The sequence below is a fragment of the Haliaeetus albicilla genome, chromosome 18 (genome assembly GCF_947461875.1).
Source record: "Haliaeetus albicilla chromosome 18, bHalAlb1.1, whole genome shotgun sequence".
Classification (NCBI taxonomy): Eukaryota; Metazoa; Chordata; class Aves; order Accipitriformes; family Accipitridae; genus Haliaeetus; species Haliaeetus albicilla.
In genome coordinates, this window is record NC_091500.1 from 1287116 (window position 1) to 1308516 (window position 21401).

The 21401-nt window shown below is 63.0% G+C and overlaps 1 protein-coding gene across 1 annotated transcript; it reads left to right on the plus strand.

Moving 5' to 3' along the window:
- The first annotated feature begins 2965 nt into the window (after positions 1–2965).
- On the plus strand, positions 2966–18650 carry KCNK3 (potassium two pore domain channel subfamily K member 3). The gene is made up of 2 exons (XM_069805446.1): positions 2966–3373; positions 16021–18650. Exons 1-2 carry the CDS (start codon positions 3091–3093, stop codon positions 16899–16901), a joined length of 1164 nt encoding a protein of 387 aa, XP_069661547.1. The 5' UTR covers positions 2966–3090; the 3' UTR covers positions 16902–18650.
- The last annotated feature ends 2751 nt before the right edge of the window (positions 18651–21401 follow it).

Genomic DNA, 21401 nt, shown 5'->3' on the forward strand with positions numbered 1-21401 from the left:
CCTCTGCCTTTTCCCCAGGCCGCCTGGGGCTGCGGTGGTGGGCGATGCAGCAGCTGCAGGCGACAGCTTGTGTTGCACTTTGTTTGCTCACGCCTCGCGGCTCCGGCTGGCGAAGAGCAGAGCTTGTGCTGGGGAAGCCGCAGCACCCCGCCAGCCGCAGCACGGTGAGCGGGCACTCGCACAGCTCCTGTAAATTATCGCTCCAGCTCTAATTTCCAGAGGCAAAGAGAAATCAGAGGGTGACGTGCTCCCCTCCAGACACCCAGGTATGACCATCGCCCTCCCCGGGGCCGGCAGCGGGGTGAAGTGGGTGGCCAGAGCCTGGGAGAGCCTTTCCCCATCCCCAGGGACACGGTGACACCGGCAGGTCCCCGCCACCTGCCCCCACAGCGCTGAGCTGCTCTGTGCACTGGGGTCTCTTTCTTCCTGCAGAAACCCTCCCGAACCTGGAAGCAAACTCTCCCCAAAGTCATTGTGCTTTTTCTGGATGAGGAACCGCCCTGCCTTTGGCACAACCTGTTGGTTAAGCGCACGTATGCTCGAAGGAACTGCGCATCTGGGAAGCGTGCTGCTGGGGGCAAAGAAATCACAGCTCTGCCTCCTGCGTGATCATTCTTTCAGCTTTTTACACGCTTTGCCTCCTGGAAAAATCTTTGGTTTTTCCTCCCTTCGCTTTCACTGGGTGCAAAACAGATGCAAACCATCTTCTGGACGAGCCCAGCCTGCCCGCCCCGTGGGCAAGCGTGTCCTGGCTGCTGCAGTCCGGCCAGGCTGGCTGCCCCCGTCCCTCCTCTCCTGCCCCCCCTGCCCTTTCTCACCTCCACAACTTGAAAACCAACCAGAAATATTCCCAGAGGGGGAGAAGAACGCGGCCGGGAGCCCAGGAGGGCAACTGTCACCTCCTGCCATGGGGGAAGGTCCCCTGGGAAGCTGCCACTGAGAGTTAATTTAGTGCCACCACGGAGCATCCTCCCTCCCCGCGCCCTGCGTCAGAGCAGCACAGGCTGCGGCATTAAATAATTCCCGTCCCCGCCAGCCCTTTCGGCACCGCCGCCTGTCGGGGCAGGATTTGTCCCCCCGTTCCTGCATCTGGGCGTCAGGGCAGAGCCGAGGGGCAGGACGCGGGGGTTCCTGCAGCGATGCTGTGGTAGGACCCCCCCCTCCCCGGGGACCGAGGGGCTCCGGGGCATCCTGCTGCGGTGACACATGTCGCTGCTTGCCGGCAGCTTGCTTGAGGTGCCAGCACATGTGCGAAGCGTAATTGTTCTTCGTTTCGGGTGTCAGCGGCTGACGAAACACGTCCCGGGGCCCATGCGCAGGCCGAGATCGTTCCCTTTTCCAGAGGGCAGGATCCATTCCCGCTTCCCGCTTTGGCGTTTGGGGCCTTTCTCCCAAAGATCTCCCACGACTTCGCGCCACAGGTGCCTGGGATGGAGCAGGGAACGGTGCCCGGCAAACACACGCGGGTGCCGGGGCCCCCCCGGGATGCCGGGATACCCCCGCAGCGGGAACAGCCCCCAGCCCGCTGGTCTGGGCAGCTCGGCCTTCACCCCCTGCAGCCGTGCGTGGGTGTGCGTGCACGCGCGTGTGCGCGATGCACGGCAGAGGTGGGGTGCGTGTGCACACACGTGAGCAGCCATGCAGATGGAGGCGTGACGGAGCGGCTGTGGGGCCGTTGTGTGATGTGAAAGTGTCTATGGATGTGTGTGTGTAAATATATGCATAGGTGTGGCTGCATGTTTGTGTGTGTATGTGTGCACGCATGTGTGCATATGCATATAAGTGTGTGTGCAGGTGTGGGCGAGGGGGTGCGGATGCACGGGGGGTGTGCAAATGCATATAAGTGTATGCAAGTGTGAGCAAGGTGGTGCATACGCACAGGGGCATGTGTGTGCACGTGTGTGTGTGCACAAGTGTGGGCGAGGGGGTGCATACGCACAGGGGTGCGCATGTGTGTGTGCACGTGTGTGTGTGCACAAGTGTGGGCGAGGGGGTGCATACGCACAGGGGTGCGCATGTGTGTGTGCACGTGTGTGTGTGCACAAGTGTGGGCGAGGGGGTGCATATGCACAGGGGTGTGCATGTGTGTGTGCACAAGTGCAGGCGAGGGGGTGCACACGCACGGGGGGTGCACGCAAGTGTGGGCAAGGGGGTCCATACACACAGAGGTGTGTACGTGTGTGTGCAAACACATATAAGTGTGTGTGCAGGTGTGGGTGACGGGGTGCATACGCACAAGGGTGTGTGCGCGCACATGTGTCTGCAAGTGTGGGGGGGTGGATGCACAGGGGAGTGTACGTGTGTGTGCAAACGCATGTAAGTGTGTGTGCAAGTGTGGGCAAGGGGGTGCATATGCACAGGGGTGTGTATGTTTGCGTGCACGTGTGTGTGTGTAAGTGCCGGTGAGGGGGCGCATACGCCAAGGGGCATGTACGTGTGTGCACAAACGCATATACGTGTGTGTGTGCAAGCGGGCCCAGGGGCGCGTATGTGCGCGTGCAAACGTGTAGATGTGCGCGTGCAAGGGGGTGTGCGAGCGCCAGCGCGCGTGTACGGGTGCGGGCGTGGGCGGGGTGTGTGTGTGTGCGCGTGTGCACGCGGGCGTGAGCGTGCGTATGCGTGTGCCTGCACGCGCGTGTGCAAGCGCGGGTGTGTGGGGGGGGGGGGGTCGCACGCGGGTGCACGTGCGCGCACCTGGGCGTGCCCACGCCCCCCCCTCCCCTTCTCCCCCCCCCCCCCCCCCCCCCCCCGTGGGAGCGCTCTCCCCGCCGCTACCGCCCCGGCTGCGCGCAAACCTTTTTTATTCTTATAAATTTATTTTTTATTTTATTTTTACCGGTGTCCGGTGCCGGGGCGGGCGGTGACCGGGGCGGTTGGTGCTGAAGAACAGCTCCGCCCCTTTCGCCCCCCTCCCCTTCCCCCCCGTCCCCCGTCCCTCCTCCGCCGCCCTCCCCGCTCCTCCGGCCCCGCAGAGCCGAACCGAGCCGAACCCCCCGGAGCCGGGCCCGCCGCCGCCGCCGCCGCCGCCGCCATGCCCCAGACGCCCCCCCCGCCGCCGCCGCCGCCGCCCCCCGCCGCCGCCGCCGCACCATGAAGCGGCAGAACGTGCGGACGCTGGCGCTCATCATGTGTACCTTCACCTACCTGCTGGTGGGAGCCGCCGTCTTCGACGCGCTGGAGTCGGAGGAGGAGACGGCGGAACGGCGGCGGCTGGAAGCCAAGAGCCAGGAGCTGAAGAGCAAGTACAACCTCAGCGCCGAGAGCTACCGCGAACTCGAGTGGGTCGTCCTCAAGCTCAAGCCCCACAAGGCCGGCGTCCAGTGGAAATTCGCCGGCTCCTTCTACTTCGCCATCACCGTCATCACCACCATAGGTACCCGTCGGTCGTCCCCCCCCCGCCCCGCCGCTGCCCGGTACCCCCGGACACCATCCTCCGTCTCCCGGCCGTGGGATATCGGTCCCGGTCGTCCCCCCGTGCCGACTTTTCCCATTGTCGCGGGGTCGGGGCGACACGCTCGCCCGGCTCCCCCCCCCCCAGCCCGTCCCCGTGGCATCGGAGCGACCGGCCTGCCCGGCTCCTCCGCCGCCCGGATCCCCGCCCATCCCCGAGGTATCGGGGCGACCCGCCCGCCAAGCCCCCGCTGGCCCTGGGAAAGCCCCGCCAGCACCCTCCCCAAAACGCCCACCCCCGCAGCGGCGGGCTTACCCGCCTCCGCCACCGGGAAACCCCAGCCCGGACCTTCCCGAAATCGCCCATCCCCGTAGCGTCAGGGCTACCCGGCCGGCTGCCCTGGGAAGCTCCCCCCCCCCACCCCCGGACCTCCGCACATCCCCGCGGTATCGGGGCTGCTCGCCAGCCCCGCACCCCAACGCCGAACCCCCCCCCCCGTCGCCCCCATCCCCGAGGCATCGGGGACCCCTCCTGCCCCGGCCCCCCGTCCTCGGGGAACGGCGACCTGCCCATCCCCGTGGTCTCTGGTCTCCCTACTCTCGAGGTACCCCCCTGCAGCCTCTGGGCTCCCCACCAGCACGTCCCCCAGCCTTGGGGATCCCCCACAAGGACCTGGGGCTCCTCACCCCCACTCCCAGCCCCTCTGCAGCTCAGGGGTGTCCGGAGGGGTGAGGGGGGGATCTGAGCTGGGACCCTCTTTGCAGCCCTGCAGGGACGTTCCCGGGGGGTGCAGAATCCAGCAGGGCAGTGGGGGCTTTGGATGCTCAGTGGGGGGGTCACAGTGGGGCTGTGGGACAGGCGATTTCCTTAGCTGACCCCTTCCCTGGTGGAGGAGGAGGAGGAGGAAGAAGGTCCCCTGGGGACAGGGTTGCCTCGCAGCCCATCTCCTGCCCTTCCCAGGCAAAAGCCTGGTGGGACCCCCAGCCTGGGCGGGGGGATCTGGGGGGGTACGTCCCTGCTTGCACAGATTCTCTGGCTCTACCAAGGGGGGGTGTGGGTGCTGTGCCCCGGTGCTCAGGGTGGTCTCCCTGCCCTGAACCGACCTCACCCAGGGTGCCCAGGGTGCTCCCCCACTTTGGGAGAGGGGCTGCAGAAACTGGGGATGTTGGGGGGGGGGGCTGCAGAATCTGCCTCTGGATTCCAGACCACTGCTCTGTACGTTCACCTGGTCACATCATTAACCCGTCTGTCCTTTGGGTCCCCTCGATGCAGCTCCTGGGGTGACCCCACCGTCCCTTGGTCCCCAAACTGCCCCATCCTCAGCCCACCGCGAGGGGCCGGGGGGCCAGGGGACAGCCGGTGCCTGGACCGGGATGGCACGTGGCCGGCCTGGCCCTGACCAGCATCTCCGTGGGTACCACGGCCCCGGGGAGATGCCGGCGGGAGCTGGCAGGGTGGGAGGGCTGGTGGGGCACCATGTTTGAGACACGGGTGTTGGGGTGGCTCTTGGTTCTCGAAGCCGAGGCATGGATTTTAGGGTAACTGTTGGTTTTTTGGGGCTGAGACATGGGCTCTGGGGTGACTCTTGGTTCCCGGGACTGAGATAACGGGTGTTGGAGCGGCCGCGGGCTGAGCGGAGGCAGGGGTTGGCCTCTCCGGCTGGCGGGAGCAGCTGGGAAAGGCTTTGAAAGTGAAGACAAGCAGCTTATGTTTGACGTGAGAGGGAGGAGGAGCGGGCAAGGGGGTGCGCGGGGGGCTGGGGAGAGGAGCGAGCGGGAGGCGAGCGGGAGCGAGCGGCGTCTCGCCAGCCCACACAAAGGATGCTGCAGTGACGGAGGAGGGAGACAAAGCCAAGCCGGTGTTCACGGTCCCGAGAGGCCGTGGCTCAGCACCGGGCTGCGGGCGGGCGTCGGGACCCCTGCCCTGCCTCCCACCCCCCCCCGGGACACCCAGCTCCCCTGCCCTGCCTGCAGCTGCCCGGAGCCCCGGGAGGGATGGAGGAGGGATGGTTGAGCATGGCTGAGCCCCAATGCAGGCGTTACACCCCAGTAAAGCACCCTGCCAGCTGTGGCTGGGGGTTAAAAACCTTAAAACCTTGGTTTGGGTTTGATGTGGGAGCTCAGGGGCCCCTCTGGGGTTGGAGTGATGGCACCCGGCCCCGAAAAAAGTGTGTCCAGCTGCAGCGGAGTGGGAGGGAAATGCAGAGGCAATGTCCCCAAACTGGGTTTTACTGCTCTGCAGGCATCGAGCCCTTCTCTGCCGGCAGCTTCAGCCTCCGTGATGTCCAAGGGTGTGTAGGGGGAAGGGGCATGGACATAAATATGTAAGACAATACTGTTTTTATCAAAATCTGATGATTTCGAAGGCAGGCGCTTTAGCTGGCCTGTTGCAATGGAGCTAGGGTGCTGCTGACCGGGGCCAGCGTGCACCAGCAAAGAGAGCAAAATCAGCTAAAGCCACAAGAGAGGAAAGAAAATTCCATTATTCCCATGAAGTGGGATTTTCCAGTGGGGGAAAAAAAGGCATTCTTCCAGGAAATTGCCAACCAACCCCTCCACTTGCAGTCGGGGACCGCAAAGAGCCAGGCTCCCCACCACGCTCAGGAGGCAATCGGGGTGCTGGGGCTCCTGTGCTGGTTGAGATCCTGGTGCCGTGGCCGGCTTTAAAGCAGGAAGGAGGAAAAGCCAGGAGGGTGACAGGTCCCACTTGGAAAGTTTCTCTTACATTTTGGGGTTTGGGGTTTGTTTTTTTTTCCTTTTCTGGGAAAAGAGCCAAGAGGCAAGCTGCCCTCCCAGCACTGCTCCAAAGGTCTCCCTCCCTCCATGAAGCTGCCCTGAGCCCTGCACCCTGCTAGTGGGGTGCAGCCCCCCCACACACCCTGAGAAGCTGCCCCAGTGTCTGGGCACCCCCAAAGCACCGTGGAGGGGGACCAGGGACCGGGGTCCAGGATATTTAGGTTTGTCATCACCCTCTGCCCCCCTCCCTGCAAAGCCGGGGGCAAGGGGAGCTGCAGGGCAAGCAGGGATGGAGCGTGGCTGCCCTTGCAGCCGGGCAGAGCCGTCCCCGGGGTCCCCTCGCGGGATGTCAGCATCAGCCGGACATGTCCTCTGTCACCTCGGTCCCTGTCCCCGCATCAAGGGGCCTCCATGCTCCAGGGCTGGCTGTGATGGCTCTCGCTGGATCGCTCCCAAAAAACACATCTCCCTGCCCTCCCCCCCGACACCTCGCTGTGTGCAGAGAGGCGAGCGGCCATATGGGCCGGGGCAGGTGACGAATGCCACCGCAGTGTCACCATCTGTTACAGCCCTCCTCCCTCCCCACTTGTTTATTAAGGGAGCAGGGATCCTGCTCGGGCCAGAAGACCCCGGGCTGAGACCGGGTCCCCACCGACCCTCTTTTGCACGTGGTCTCCCCATCAGTCACCCCATCACCGCCATCCCCGGGCTGCCTCCTCCAGTGGCAACGTGCCTGTCCCCAGTCCATCGCGTCCGTAGCATCTCTCCCGGCGGGAATCCCTTCCCCGCTCACGCCTGTGGGCTTGGCCCAGCAATAAAGGGGGAAGGACCTGGGCACACCTCCGGCACACGCACCCCCAGCCACCGCCAGTGCCAGTGGTACCGGCACAACCCTGCCAGTACTGGCACCAGTGTGAGGGGAAGGACCCCTGATTCTCTGGCCTTGGGGGATGCAGCAGAGGGAAACATCTCAGGGAAGGCGCGGGAGCCGTCACCGCTGGGATAAGGAGGAGGTTGCAGCAGTTTTGGGGCTGCCGTGCGGCTGGTCGGGGGGGGAAGGCCAGGGATGGGGCACCCGCTCCCTCCAGCCCCTCTGGACATTTCTGTTCCCATTCTGCACTAGCCGTGCCTGCTAAAAAAGATAGCAGCGGAAATTAGTGTTGGCACTTACAAATATGCCTTTGATAGGTTTCTGAGTTAACATGCCGGAGGGAAAAACTGTACCACGCTGTTCCAGGGCTGGGATTCCTCTCCCCTCAGCCCTGATGGGACGTGATGCCCAGGCAGTGGGGAGAGACAGGCAGCATCTCACCCCTTTCAAGCCCTGGGAATGTGTAGGGCTTCCCCAGGAGAGCAGCCTTGTCTAGCCTGGCAGCTCCTCGGTCGCTGTGGGGGTTTGAGTACCCCAGCCATGCTGCTGAGCTGCAGGAGCTGGCAGAGAGCAGTGCTGGGAGGGCAGGACCACTTTCCTTCCCTCTCCAGTTAGACATCAGGCCATCCCCTGACACCTTTGCTTGTGGTATGCTGGGATTGCTGGTTGGGCTGTTCACTCTGAAACCTAATGAGGGCATATGCACCTTTGCCACTGATCAGGGAATAAGCACAAAGAAGGTGAATGGGGAGATGGCATGTACGTGGCTGAGACCAGAGCCATCCCTGAGCCCTTCCCAGCAGCGGTGTGTGTTTTAGGGGTGGCAGTTGCAGCCTGCTGCCCCAGCAGCCTGCTCGGCTGGGGCTCAGCACCTTTGCTGAAGAGGCAGAGCCTCTTCCCAGAGAGGCTCCGGCAAACCTGTGGCATGGAGGTATCGTGCGTGTCCTCTCCCACAGGATTCATCCCAAGGACCCTCCGAACTGGGGGCTCAGCCCTGCTGGCAGGAGCGCTGCCCCTCCACGAGCATCCCTCCCCCCCATCCCGCTCCCCCCTCCCACCCAGGCTATAAATTCCCTGTTCCTCTCCATCCCGGAGCGATAACAGCAATTAATACCGGCTCCTTCACTGCCCCCTGCTCGGCCTCTCCCAGCTGATGCCTCATTAAACTCTCCAGCAAAGCCTGACTCAGAGCAAGGCATAAACACCACGTGCCGGGGCAGAGATGCTCCGAGGCGAGGGGGGGTTTCATCGCCCAGGACCGGGGGAAAAAAAAAACCCAACAATTTCTTTGGGTTTGGGTGGTTTTTCTCCCAATTACCAAGCCCCAGGGCTGGTCACTCAGACTCAGCGCTGCCAGGTCTAATGCCAAGAGGCCGGACCCCAGCTGGAGCTGCGGGAGAGCCCCGCTCTGCCGGCGTGTGATTTATGAGCCGGCTTAAATATTTATCAGGCAGCTCTCAGGCTGAAGTGACTGCGGCGCGGGATTTATAGCAGGCACCGCCACCTTGGATAAATCACAGCCGGGAGGGTTAATTGAAGGAGCAAGAGCGGAGCGTGCTGGCGGGGCGGGGGTCTCGCCTGTCTGCCTGCAGAGAGGGGTGAAGGAGAGCGGCCGTGGGGCAGAAGGGCCCCACTGGTGCTGCAAGTGGTGCTGAGCGCTGGTGCACGGTGCGTGGCACTGCGCACGGTGCTAGTGCACAGTGCTTGGTGCGTGGCACGGTGCACAGTGCATGGCACTGCATATGGTGCTGAGCACTGGTGCGCGGTGCTGGGCACTGCGGCATGTTGCTGGTGCGTGGTGCTGGGCACTGTTGCACAGTGCTGCGTGCACAGTGCTGGACGCTGGTGCAGGGTGCTGTTGCACTGTTCTGGGCACTGGTGCGCAGTGCGTGGTGCTGTTGCATAGTGCTGGGTGCTTTTGCACAGTGCTGGGCGCTGGTGCACGGTTCTGAGTGCTGGTGCATGTTGCTGAGCACTGGTGCATGGTGCTGGTGCATGGTGCTGGGTGCTGGTGCATGGTGTTGCGCACTGGTGCATGGTGCTGGTGCACAGTGCTGGGTGCTGGTGCACACCCTTCCACACCTTCCCACTACCCAAACTAAGCAGAGCGCTGGGAGGAAAGAGCCGCATCCTGCTTTTCCAAGGGGAGACCCTGGGTGAAGTGCCCCGGGGAGAGCCAGGGCTGAACGATGGGGCAGCCCCCCCTCTGCCAGCCTCCGGCTCTGCCCTGCGAAGGCCTGAGCTAAAAAATGGTGGAGAAAACCCCCATTTTCTGTAAAGGAGGAGCAGCACATGGCACCCACCTGCCTCCCGGGGGAATGCGGGGGGATTTGGCCGAGGAGAGGGCGGCAGGGAAGGAAGCATCCCTGGCGCAAGGAGCTTTGCAGCGAGAGCCATCAAGGGCTCAGGGGCTTTAGCTGCCCGGGGAGGAGGTGATGGGGTGACCAGACCGGCCGTAACTCCCCGGGGAGATGATTCCTGAGCTTGGACCCCATCCCCATCCCGCTGGGACTCGGGGTAGGGGGGGATAGCAGAGGGGTGCGTTTGTAGATGGAGAGGCAGGGCAGCGTCGAGGGGTCCTTGGGGGTCTGAGTCTTGCAGAAGGCTGGGGTCTGTGTCACCCTCGGGGGGGCTCAGGACCTCCTGCAAGCGTGGGAGGTGGACCCTGGGTGCTGCAGGGGGTGAGGGGGGGTCTCACTGCCTGGGCCAGGGTCCCTCTGCCCAGCGGTGTAAGCCGATGTATGCAGGGCAGACCCCCCCCAAAAAAAAACCCCTCAACCAGCAAGACCAGCCTCCCGTGTCCGGGTGTTCGTCAGCATCCAGCCGTGCCCATCACCGGGGTATCCCGCCTCAACCACCAGCGCCAAGAGTACCCCCGTCCTGCTGCAGGGCCCCTAAGGGCAGTTGGGGGAACCTGGCTGCACCCCCCTTTTGCAGGAGGAGGGGAGGGATGGAACAGGGGGGGGACACGGAGGGGGCCAGGAAGGGGCCTGGCGGAGCCCCAGGACTGAGGGAAAAATTGCCAGTTTCGGCGCAAACAGGGCGCTTGGCCGGCGCCGGGATTTTCCATGACACCATCCTGACCCCCCCTCCCCGCTACGGCAGGGTCCGGCCCCCGCCTGCAGGGAGCGATGCCTGGGGGGGGACAGGCACCGGCTGCACCCCCCAAACCGTCCTGCTCTGCCCCCTCCCTGCGGTGGGAGCAGGGTCAGGGGTGGCTCCAAGCCCCTTTGGGGGGTGACACCCCCCCAAGTGTGTAGGATAAATGTGGGGGGAAGGGGTCACGGTGACGCAGGGACCGGGGGGGGGGGCAGGGGCACAGACACTGGTGCAGAGGATGGGAAGGGGTACTGGGGGGGTTACCCTGCTGCTGTGTTTTGGGGGGGCTGGGGGACCTGAGGGTCTAGCCCCCATCCTGCTGTGGAGATGGTGTCCTGGAGGGGGCTCCAACCCTGGGGTCCCTTCCATCCTACAGAGGTACAAGCCCCCAGCCAAGCCTGCCACCCCCTCTCCAATGTGACACCCCCACCCAGGGCAGCCCCCAGTGCTGCTGGGCTGGGCTGGGGCAGGAGGGAGGCTGAGTGCAGCGGGGGGGGGGGGGTCGGGGGGTAAGAGTAGGGAGATGGGGGTGAGGGTGGACAGGGAGAGAGAGGGGCAGGAGGAGAGGTGGATGGGCAGAAATTTTTGGTGGGTGGGTGGATGGATAGAAGGAAGGAAGGATGGGTAGATGGATAGAAGGATGGATGGGTGGATGGATGGATGGATGGACGGACAAATGGGTGGGTGGATGGAAGGTTGGATGGGTGGGAGGATGGATTGGGTGGATGGATGAAAGGATAGATGGAAGGACAGATGGGTGGGTGGATGCATGGCTGGATGGAAGGAAGGATGCATGGGTGGGTGGATGGATGGATGGATGGATGGATGGATGGCAGGGTGAGAGGATGGCAAGCTGGCTGCCCCTTCACCCGCCCTGGTGAAGGCACAGCGAAGACAGTCCCTGCTATGGGTCCAGGACCCAGCTGGCACAGCAGCAGCCTGGGTGCTGTGGGTCCCAGGGCTCGCTCCATCTCTGCATTGCCCAATTTCAGCCCAGCCCCAGGATGCTGCTACCCGGGTCCTGTCCCTCTGCTCCGGCCGCCTCTCACCCTGCCCTGCCCAGGAGGTGTCCCCGGGCAGGATGAGCCCCTTCCCACTGTCCTCAACCCCTGTCCGGCGGGGGACAGAGGCGTTGCAGGACACGCGTGTCCCCACGCAGCACAGGCAGCGCCGTGCCCCTTCGTGCCAGGGCCGTGTTTGCTCAGGGCAGGCTGGCAGCGCTGCTGCCGCTGCCACATGCTGCCTTTCCCAGCCGCTCTCTGCCTGCTTGTTTGCTCGCCCTGCGAAGACGGGGCATCTCCCAGGCAGCACTGAGGGGCACCCCGTGTACCGGCTGCATCGCCTGGGTCTCCATCCCCGGCCTGGGGGACAGCTGGGGTCCCCAGGCTCAGCCCCGGCACTGGTTAACTGGCAGGACTGGGCACAGAACCAGGTTGTTCTTGGCTGCGGGTGCTGGAGAGAGCTTGGCACTGCGCGGGTGCCGTTTGTACCTCGGCCGAGCTTGCGTCACCCGGGGGATACATCGGGAAACGGGCGCCCGTTAAACGCTGAGCGGGATGCTGGTCCTTACTGGGAGTGATGGGGCGGGGGGATGCAGGGCTGGCTGCAGGGCTGACATGAGGAGGAGGCGAAGGCTGCTGCCCAGGGCATGCTGCACCCCAAGGGATACCCACTCACTGCCTCCATCCCTGGGGGACCCCCAAGAGTTTCTCCATAAGGGCCAGGAGAAGGGGGTGTCTGGGGCAGGGACTCAGGGGCCTCAGGGCTGAGTGCTTTGTGCGTTGGTTCCTTTTGAGTGCTAAAGTGCTTTGGGAGTGTGGGGTCGTTGCGTGTTCACCGCCGTGCCAGCCAGCAGCAAGCGTGGGGTCTGCTTGGGGAGGGTGGTCTTCATGGTGGGGGGTGACACCTCCAGAGGATGAGGCTTTTCCTCCACCAAAGCATCCCTGGGGCTCTCCTGACTGTGGATCCTCCAGTGTCTACAGATGCAGTTGGGTTATTCCTTTCTCCCCAAAATGCACAGGAACGTACCGACCTTGGTGGCTGCTGCTAAACCTGCCAGGAAGCAGGGTGAGAAGGGAGGCAGCGCTCCGCAGGCTGTGGGGTTTCATGGTTGTGTGAAACCAGGCTTGGAAGGACCAGAGTTGGGTTTGTCCCAGACTTAGAAGGACCAGAGTTGTCTTCCTTCCAGGCTGGGACAGAAACTGGGGCTGCTCCAAAGCACTGGAGACCCCCTGAGTGGTTAATGCTTTGGTAGATCCCCCATCAGCCGGGATGCCTGAACATTCCCCACCATCTCTCATCAGTCCTGCAGCCTCGCAGCTCAGCAATGGACAGTGAAAGCTGCAGCAGGTCAGAGACCACGGTGAAGGGCTCTGGCATCCCTCTGCAGGGGCCAGGCTGTGGCAATGGCAAGAGGTGGCAGCCGCGCTGGCTAAGGAAGGGGGACACCAGCCACGCGTCCACCCAGCAGACACCCAGGTTATGGGGTGGGGGAGGTGAGGGTGGGTGCAAGGACAGACCCACCCCGTGCCCAGCACAGACCCCAGGAGCATCCCCCACCACTGAACCGGAGGATGAGGAGTGTGATGGCTCTGGCTGCAGGATGCAGGGCTCCCGCCTGGGCACGGAGGTGTCCTGGCGTGGGTAACGGCTTGAGGCCACCAGCCCTCGCTCACTGCCAGTGCCTGCTTTCCTGCAGTGATTTGGTAAAGCAGGGAGCTGGTTTCTTGACTGCTTCATACCCCCACTCCCTTGCACCCCCTCCCCGGAGGGCTCAGCCCCCTCCCATACCCCTTCAGCATGCAGTACCACCTCCCAGGGACCCTCTCCCTTCCTTCCCAGCCCTTTGCAACTTCCAGCCTTGTAACACCTCCGCTCTGCAATGTTCCCCCCCTCCTCCCGTCCCCAGCAGCTGCCCCGCTAATCCCCACCATCCATCGCTCCGACAGCCTGGGATTTGCTCCGGGCCAGGGGCCAGCCGAGACCTGCACCTGCTCCCCGCAGCCCTGGCCAGATCTACCCCTGCTCCTCCGCAGCCCTAAAAAGGAGACGAGCCGGCTGCGTTCCTCAGGGACATGTCATATTTTCTCCCGGGGGACACACACTGTGCTCCTTTGCCTGCTTGCAGCACCCTGAGCGGGAGCCCAGAGCACCCTGACCGTGCCCTCCCTTGGCAGCATCCCTCCTGGGACACCCCTTTGAGGAGTACCCACCCGGCGGGGAGGTTTGGGGGGGCTGCAGGAGGGGGGCAGGAGATGGAGAGGAGCGGGGATGCTGAACCCCTTCTGCAGGGAGGGCAGGAGCATGGCGGGGAGCCTCGCTGCCTGTGCCCGGCAGCCTTGCCGAGCCGGGACGTGCCCCAAAGTCAGACGTGCCAGTGCGGCAGGGCGAGCAGAGCCACCGTTGAGCCTGGCAGCTGCCAGGACTTTGCCGCATCCTCGGGAGCCGAGCCCTCCTCTCCAACGCGTTTCCTTGCCGCGGTGGACGAAGCCGCAGGTACGAGAGAGGTTTGGGGGTTCACCCTCTCTGCCACCTTCCTGGCGTCTCCCTCTCCCCGCTGGCTGGATTTCATATCCCGACGACCTTCCCCCCGTCCTCAAACGTGCTGGAGATCAGGCAGTGCCCGCTAAAGCCGGGAAAGGGGGGGGTGGCAGATTGACGGACGCTTGGACACGCTGCGAGAGCTCGTAAACTCCCTTCCCTGGGGAAATGGGGCTAAATATAGCTACGGGAGGCTGCAGTGGTGCGGGGCAGGCAGGAGCGGGCAGGAGGATGCTCAGCCAGGCTGTCGGCAGGGACGGGGCCTGTGGGCACTGCTCAAGGCTTGTGTCCTAAAACCCCGTCCCCGACCGGCTGATGCACGAGGAATGGGGAGATTTGGGCTGTTGGGAGGGCGTCCGGCAGAAGATGAAGGGTAGGGGCAGGCAGACGGGCAGGGTGAGGGCTCGGTGCCTGCCCTGAGGGCAGTGGGATGTGACCCTGGTTTGAAATGCATTGCCCAGCTCTGCTGCGGGACCCGGTGGCCACCCGGGTGGCATGGCATTGCCTCGGTGTCCCTTCTGCTGCTGGGGAGGGGACAGCAAGCAGCAGCCCCCTTTTCCATCAGCAAGGGAAGGGACAGGCGGGCACCTGGCACTGATGAGAGCAGTGATGCTCTCCAGTGATGCTCTCCGGCGATGCTCTCCGGCGATGCTCTCCGGCAATGCTCTCCGGCTCCCACGGCTGCAGCCCAAGCCGGCGGCACTGGTGGCTGGGAGAGGTCACACCAGCTCCTCGGAGGCGGCTTGGGCAGAGATCTGACGATCCTTGGTTTTGCCTCGCTCCGGCCTGGCTTAATCCTTGGCCTCCCGAGGCTGCCGGCGAGGGTGACAGTGAGGGATGTCGCCTGCCTCCGCCCAGCCAGGATTAAACAGAGCCGGGGCAGGGCGAGCTCCCCTCCACCGTTCCCACGGGCTGGGGGGCTGCTGCGGCATCACGTGGCCGTGGGTGCTGGCTCTGGCTTAATTGCTGGGACAGGCCTTGGAGAAGCGGGCGCTGCGGTGGGTGTGCTTGTGCCGGCACCCCCAGCCCTGTCCCAAACACGCTCGGAGTCCGAGGGAAGCGGTTTTGAGCCCCTCCGGGGTCTGAGCGGTTGGTGAGCTGCGGCTGCAGCCCCCCGGACCCCAGCAGTGCTCCTGCCCGCCTGCTGCCCGCTGCCCCTGCCCGCTGCCCCTGCCTGCTCCTGGGGCCCCAGCCTGCTGGCTCCGGGCATCGGAGGTGAAGCCCTCACCCTGACGCTTGTCGATGGCTTGCGGTGCTGGCGAGGGGGAAAGGGAAGGGGAAGGGGGAGAAGGGAAAAGGAAAGGGGAAGGGAAAAAAGAAAGGGAAAGGGAAAAGGAAAAGGAAAGGGAAGGGAAAGGAAAAAGAGAAGGGAAAGGGAAAGGGAAAAAGAGAAAGGACTGAAAGGGAGAGGGAGAGGGAAAAGGAGAGGGAGAGGGAGAGGGAGGGGGAGAGGAAAAGGAAACCAGAAAGGAGAAATGAAGGGAAAGGAAAAGGAAAAAAGAGAAAGGAAAAGGGACAGAGGAAGGGAATTGGAAGGGGAGCGGCTGGTGCCTGGCTGCCCGGGCACCCCCCGCAGCGCAGGGGCACTGCACATCTCCCCGGGGCGCCCCGGCTCGGCACCCACACGTCCTCCAGGCTCAGCTGCCTCTGCCCAGCTGCAGGCGCCCGGGATCCATTAGGGATGAATGATCTGCCAGCGCAGAGACAGAATAAGTCCTATCTGCATGGGGTTTGTGCAGACAGGAGATTAATTGAGACCCAGATGAGCCCCCCAGGGCTGGGCACGGATGCTCCCCCAGCTCCCATGGCAGCCCCAAGCCGGCAGGCAGTGGGACATGGGGACATGGGGATGCGGGGCTGGGGTGAGAGAGGAGAGCCAGCCGCCCTCATCTCTTGAGCCCTTAAAAATCCCTATTTTCCCCATCTCCTGCGCTTTTCCACCTGGCTGCTTTGAGATGGTTCGTCCCAGGATGGGTATTTCAGGGAAGAGCAATCTCCAGTTTCCAAAACCCCAAGGCTGGGGAACGTCCCCCCCACCCCAGCCAGGGTCCATCCAAGCATCCCCCGGCTGCCCCCACCCCAACCCAGAGATGCAGCACCCCATCCATCACCCTCTGCCACCCCCCCAGCTCCTTTCCCCACGAGCTGAGGGCTTTCCCCCTTTGCCAGGTCCCTCCCCTTCATTTCCATTTGGAGATCCCATTATCCCCCCCAGCCTGCCCAACCATCTGTGGTCCCTCCTTGTGCCTTGGGGTGAGGATGGCACCAGTCAGGGTTGGGGTTCACCACCACCAACTCAGTCGGGGAAGCGGTTTGAGGCGGTGCACACCTCGCACCCCACTCAGACCACCAAGCTGATCCCGCTCTGTGGCTTTGCTCCTCAGGTTACGGCCATGCAGCCCCCAGCACGGACGGGGGGAAGGTCTTCTGCATGGTCTATGCCCTGCTGGGGATCCCCCTCACCCTCGTCATGTTCCAGAGCTTGGGCGAGAGGATCAACACCTTTGTCAGGTACCTCCTCCACCGCATCAAGAAGTGCCTTGGCATGAGGCGCGCGGAGGTCTCCATGGCCAACATGGTCACCATCGGGTTCTTCTCCTGCATCAGCACCCTCTGCATCGGGGCAGCCGCCTTCTCCTACTATGAGCACTGGAGCTTCTTCCACGCCTACTACTACTGCTTCATCACCCTCACCACCATCGGCTTCGGGGACTACGTGGCCCTGCAGAAGGACGAAGCCCTCCAGAACAAGCCACAGTACGTGGCCTTCAGCTTCGTCTACATCCTGACGGGGCTGACGGTCATCGGGGCTTTCCTCAACCTGGTGGTGCTGCGTTTCATGACCATGAACGCCGAGGACGAGAAGCGGGATGCCGAGCACCGGGCGCTGCTCACCCGCAACGGGCAAGCCAGCAGCATCCACGCCGCGGACGCCGCCTCGGCCGCACCGGCGGCGGTGGGAAGTGGCGGGGGCGGCTTTCGGAACGTCTACGCCGAGGTTCTCCACTTCCAATCCATGTGCTCGTGCCTGTGGTACAAGAGCCGGGAGAAGCTGCAGTACTCCATCCCCATGATCATCCCCAGGGACCTCTCCACCTCGGACACCTGCGTGGAGCAGAGCCACTCCTCGCCCGGCCGCTGTCCGGAGACCCCCTCCAACAGATGCTTCTGCAACACCCGCCGGTCGGCCATCAGCTCCGTCTCCACCGGTCTCCACAGCCTGGCGGCTTTCCAGGGGCTCATGAAGCGCCGCAGCTCCGTGTAGCCCCTCTCCATCCCCACCCGGACCCCCCCCGCCGCCTTGGCCCCGTGGCCAAGGAACTTTCTTGGTCACGGCAGGAGGAAACTGCCCCGGGGTCTGGATGCGGAGGGGGAGGCAGCGGACTGGGACCCCCGGGGGAACCGGGGGCTGTGCTCCTCTGCCGGGACTCGGGAGGGATGCGGGAGCAGCGGCGAGGCTGCCTCGGTCCTCTCTGAAGCGGGAAGAAGGGAGCTGCTGGTTTTATTTTATTTTAATTTAAGTTAATTTTATTTTATTTTATTTTGCAAAACCACTCCTCAAAAATGTGAAATTTGAAGAGCTGGAGAGTGTTCTAACCTGATGGGGTGGGGGATATGCTTGCACCTCCCACCGTGATACCTCTGTGCAAGCGGCTGGGGACCCCCACGGCCCCGGGGCAGCTCCACAGCATGGCCGTGAGCCGGACGCGTGACCGTGTGTGCACCAGAGGCCTCGTGGGACGTGGGGAGAGGAGGACGTGGGGAGAGGAGGACATGGGGCTCCTGGCAGCGACCGTGGGCAGCAGCGAGGTCCCGTCCCCTCCATCCTCTGCCTTCTCTGGCCACGGGGCTGCCCCGGGGAAGGCAGGTCTCCAGGCGGTGAGGGATGCCGTGGCGAAGGCGAGCACGCATCAACGGGCAAATCAGGCTAAGAGGGGCTTAGACGGAGCTTTTTCGATCACTGCGCACATCAGCCTGCCCCTGCAGCCGAGAAAACAAGCCGTGAGTCACGTAGGCTGCCGAAAACGCCTGCCGCAACTCGGTGGGCAACCCTCCGAGAGCTTTACGGGGTTATTTTAACCCTCTTTAGATGGGCAAACCTGGGCATCCCCGGGATATTCCTGATGGGGAGCCATCCCCGGGAGGTAGGACGGACGGGCAGCGGCAGCACAGTCCCCTGGGACCCCCATCTCCATCCTCCCCTGTGGCAGCTCTGGGGCCGGAGCCGTTACCCTCGGGGAGCTTTTTTAGGGGACAACCTGGGGCATTATAAGACTTTTTCCACCCTTCTTCTCCTTCACACCCCCGGGTTGAACCGGTCCCCTTTCGACCCGCACCCCATCCCACCCCAACACCTTGAGCCCAGAGCAGGGGATGCTCCTGGGGCTTCCCCTCTCTGAGACCCAGGACATCGCGGGGGTCATCTCCGGCACGGCCACCCTGGCACAGCAAGAGGGGGGCAAAAACTTCTTTCCTTGCCCCCCTCCATGCACGGGGCAGCCCCACGGGGAGCACCCCCCTCACCCCCAGGACTGCGCTCCCCCCTGCCAGCACCCAAAGCACAGGCTGTCCCCCCGCCAGCGGGGACCCCGGGGGACACCGTGACAGGCACCGGTCCCTCTTTGAGCCCCAGGGGTGCCAGGGGGACTTTGGGGACAGCTGGGGCACCCAACCCACCTGTGTCTTTTGTCACCTTTTAACAGAAGAAAACCAATGTATTTCTAATACTTGACGACCTGTACATACTGTTAGATACCAGAGAGGATATTTATTATAAATGACACTATCATCATATCTATAGAAATCTATAAATATCTATCAGAAAGGAGTCTTGGGGGGACACTGTTGATGACTCCGGGGAATTTCTTTTTGCTCTCTGCATCTTTCTCATCCTAGGGCACCCGCGGGGAGCCACACTCCCCCCGGCAAGGTTTCTCTGGTTCTCATGCCAAAGCATATTTGTACCACTGAGTTACTTTCCTTAGAGAGAGAAATAAAGGCTGGTTCAAACTTCGGCACTACCTCGGCTCCTTCCCTTGGGTGCTGGGTGAGGATGAGGGACTGGGAGCAGAGGGTCCCGATCCCCTGGGACCTCCCCGCGCCGTGGCTCCGTGCCCCATCACCTTTGCTCTGCGGTGACTGGGAAGTGTGAGAATTTCCTCAGGACAAGCCTCTGCCCCTCTCCTGACTTTTCCCACGGAGGGGGGAGAGGAGAGGCTCAGCTTTGAGCTCTGCCGGGGCTGCAGCATCCTTTGGTGGGGTCAGTGGGTGACGGGTTTTGGGCTGCTGGGTAGGGCAGAACCCCTCGGGGCTCCCCGACCTCTTCCCTCCCACCATCACCCACTACTGCAAGGCTGGAGGGGGTCCTGCAGCAGCTTTTCCCATGGGACCCCCCCCCAAAACCCAGCAGAGCTGTATCCCTCCTGTTCTTGCCCATAGCAGCGTCTCTGCAGCCTTCACTCAGGCTGGGACCTCCCTCTGCTCCCTGCAACAGCCAAGAAGCGCCCAACGGTTGCGAGCAGTTGCGATCCACCGTGTGACCCAGGGGGGACAGGGCTGAGCCCCCCTGTCTCGTGCTGCATGGGGAAACTGAGGCACAGAGGGGAGACGCACAAAGAGGAGAGCCGGGGGCACCTCAAACGGTGTTGGGCATCTGGGTCCAAACCTCCAAGGGGATTTGGGCATTGCTGATGGCCAGGATGTACCGGGATGGACGGGGACATGCCATCTTCATGGCTGGGGCCACCAGCAGAGCTCTGGGCTGCTCTCCTGCCTTTAAGTGGATAAAACCCTCTGCGTCCAAACCCAGGTGAGAGCCGCCACCTAATCTAATAAAGCTAAGCCTGCAAAGAGCAGATCTGTCTCGGCAGCAGCCGATGGAGAGAGTGGCTCATCTGAGCAGCAGCTTTCACCCTGCCCGAGGGTGCACCCATGGGGATGTGGAAGTGTCAGGGGGCTGGGTGCTTCCCTGGCATTTGGTCCCTCTGTTGAACCTTTCCCTCCTGCCCCTGGGATGCAGCTGGAGGGGTTGGAGGCATCCCTCCATCCTCCTCTTCCTCCAGTGCTTCCTATCAGGAAGACACGATGCTGAGCCAGCTGGAGCTTTGGTCTGATCCAGTACGACCATTCCCGGGGTGTAACTGGTCCCCCAAGCTCCCAGCCCTCTGCATGGAGCTGCCAACCTGCCCAGTGCTGCACAGGCCCCTGGCACTGGGGCAACTGGGGAGAAAGTCACTGATGGGTTGGGGTGGACCTGCTGGGAGGCTGCTGGTGACACAGGGCTGGGAGTGGTGGAGATGCAGGAGGGACGTGGCAGGGATGGAGAAGCGGCCAGAGAGGAACCTCATGACGTTCAATGAGGAGAAGTGCCAAGTCCTGCCCCTGGGGAGGAACAACCCCATGAAGCAATGGCCACCCGACTGGAAAGCACCCCGGCAGGAGAGGACACCAGGTTGACCATGAGCCAACAACTTGCTGCAAGGAAGGGTGAGGGTATTCGGAGCTTCCTCTCTGCTCAGCACTGGTGAGGCCACATCTGGAGTGCTGGGCCCAGTTATGGGCTCCCCAGTCCACGAGAGACGTGGATATACTGGAGGGAGTCCATGAAGATGGTGGACTGGAGCATCTCTCCTAGGAGGAAAGCCTGAGGGAGCTGGGGAGCAGAGAAGGCTCAGGGGGGGTCTCATCATGGCTATAAACACCTGATGGGGAAGAGGATGGAGCCAGGATCTTCCCAGTGGTGCCCAGTGACAGGACAAAAGGCTCGGCCACCTCCAGCGGGTCCCCCCACCCCACCATCCGCTTTGGGAAAACGGAGCATCCCCAGGGGACCCATAGGGATCCGCAGGGACTAGTCCTCTCCAGTCAGACCAGGGCTGCGCGGGCAGGTCCCTGTTGTGGGCAGGGGATGGGGTGGGAGCTGGGACACCCCCATGGCAGGGGGCTGAGGGGTGTCCCCTGTGGAGGAACCTCCCGGCAGGTCCCAGTGGGTTTAGGAGCACCCCGAGCCATCTGCCCCCGCTGTCTCATCCCGGGTGATTTTTTTTCCCCTCTCAAAGCATTTAAATTTTCCTTGTCAGCTGTAGCCCAAATATTTACAGTCCGCTGGAGAGACTTAAAATTCCTCCCTGGGATTAAGCAGCGGGCCGCTAGCTCATGGCTGCAGGGGAAGCTCAGCCCCGGGCAGCTGGGACTCATCCTGCGGCCTCCTCCAAGCCACGAGGAAGAGGAGGAGAAGGGGTGGGGAGTGAAGGCTGAAAAGGGGCCAGGTAGTGGGTGGGAAGCAGGTAGAGAAAAGGGGAAAATGAGGGGTTTAATGGGGGGGAAAAAGAAAAAGAAATTAAAACTCATGCTGCTCTGGTTTCTAAAGCCATTTTCAGTAAATAGGGGTTTAATTTTAAAACAAAAAGTCTTATTAAATGTTTCTGTTTTCCCTTCCCAGCTCATTAAACCCAGCAAAAAGCTCCAGCAGACACTGCTGGGGAGTGGGAACCCTTATTTTTGTTACCCTGACCTTCTCCCTATCCAGCGCATGGCCTCAACATCTTCATTGCTCTGCACCAGGGTCCTTTGGATGCTGAGGGCATCCCGAGGCAGCTGCGGGACTTGGCACCCTGGGGACGGGGACATGCTGGGGGTCACTGCTCCCTGCCGCCAACCTGCCCCTTCACTGATCCGAATTGGGGGAGAGGTGCTGGGGAGGAACACCGGCTGGATGCGGCCACGGGATGGGGAGTGCCAGTAGGACCGGTTTGGGACCCTGGGC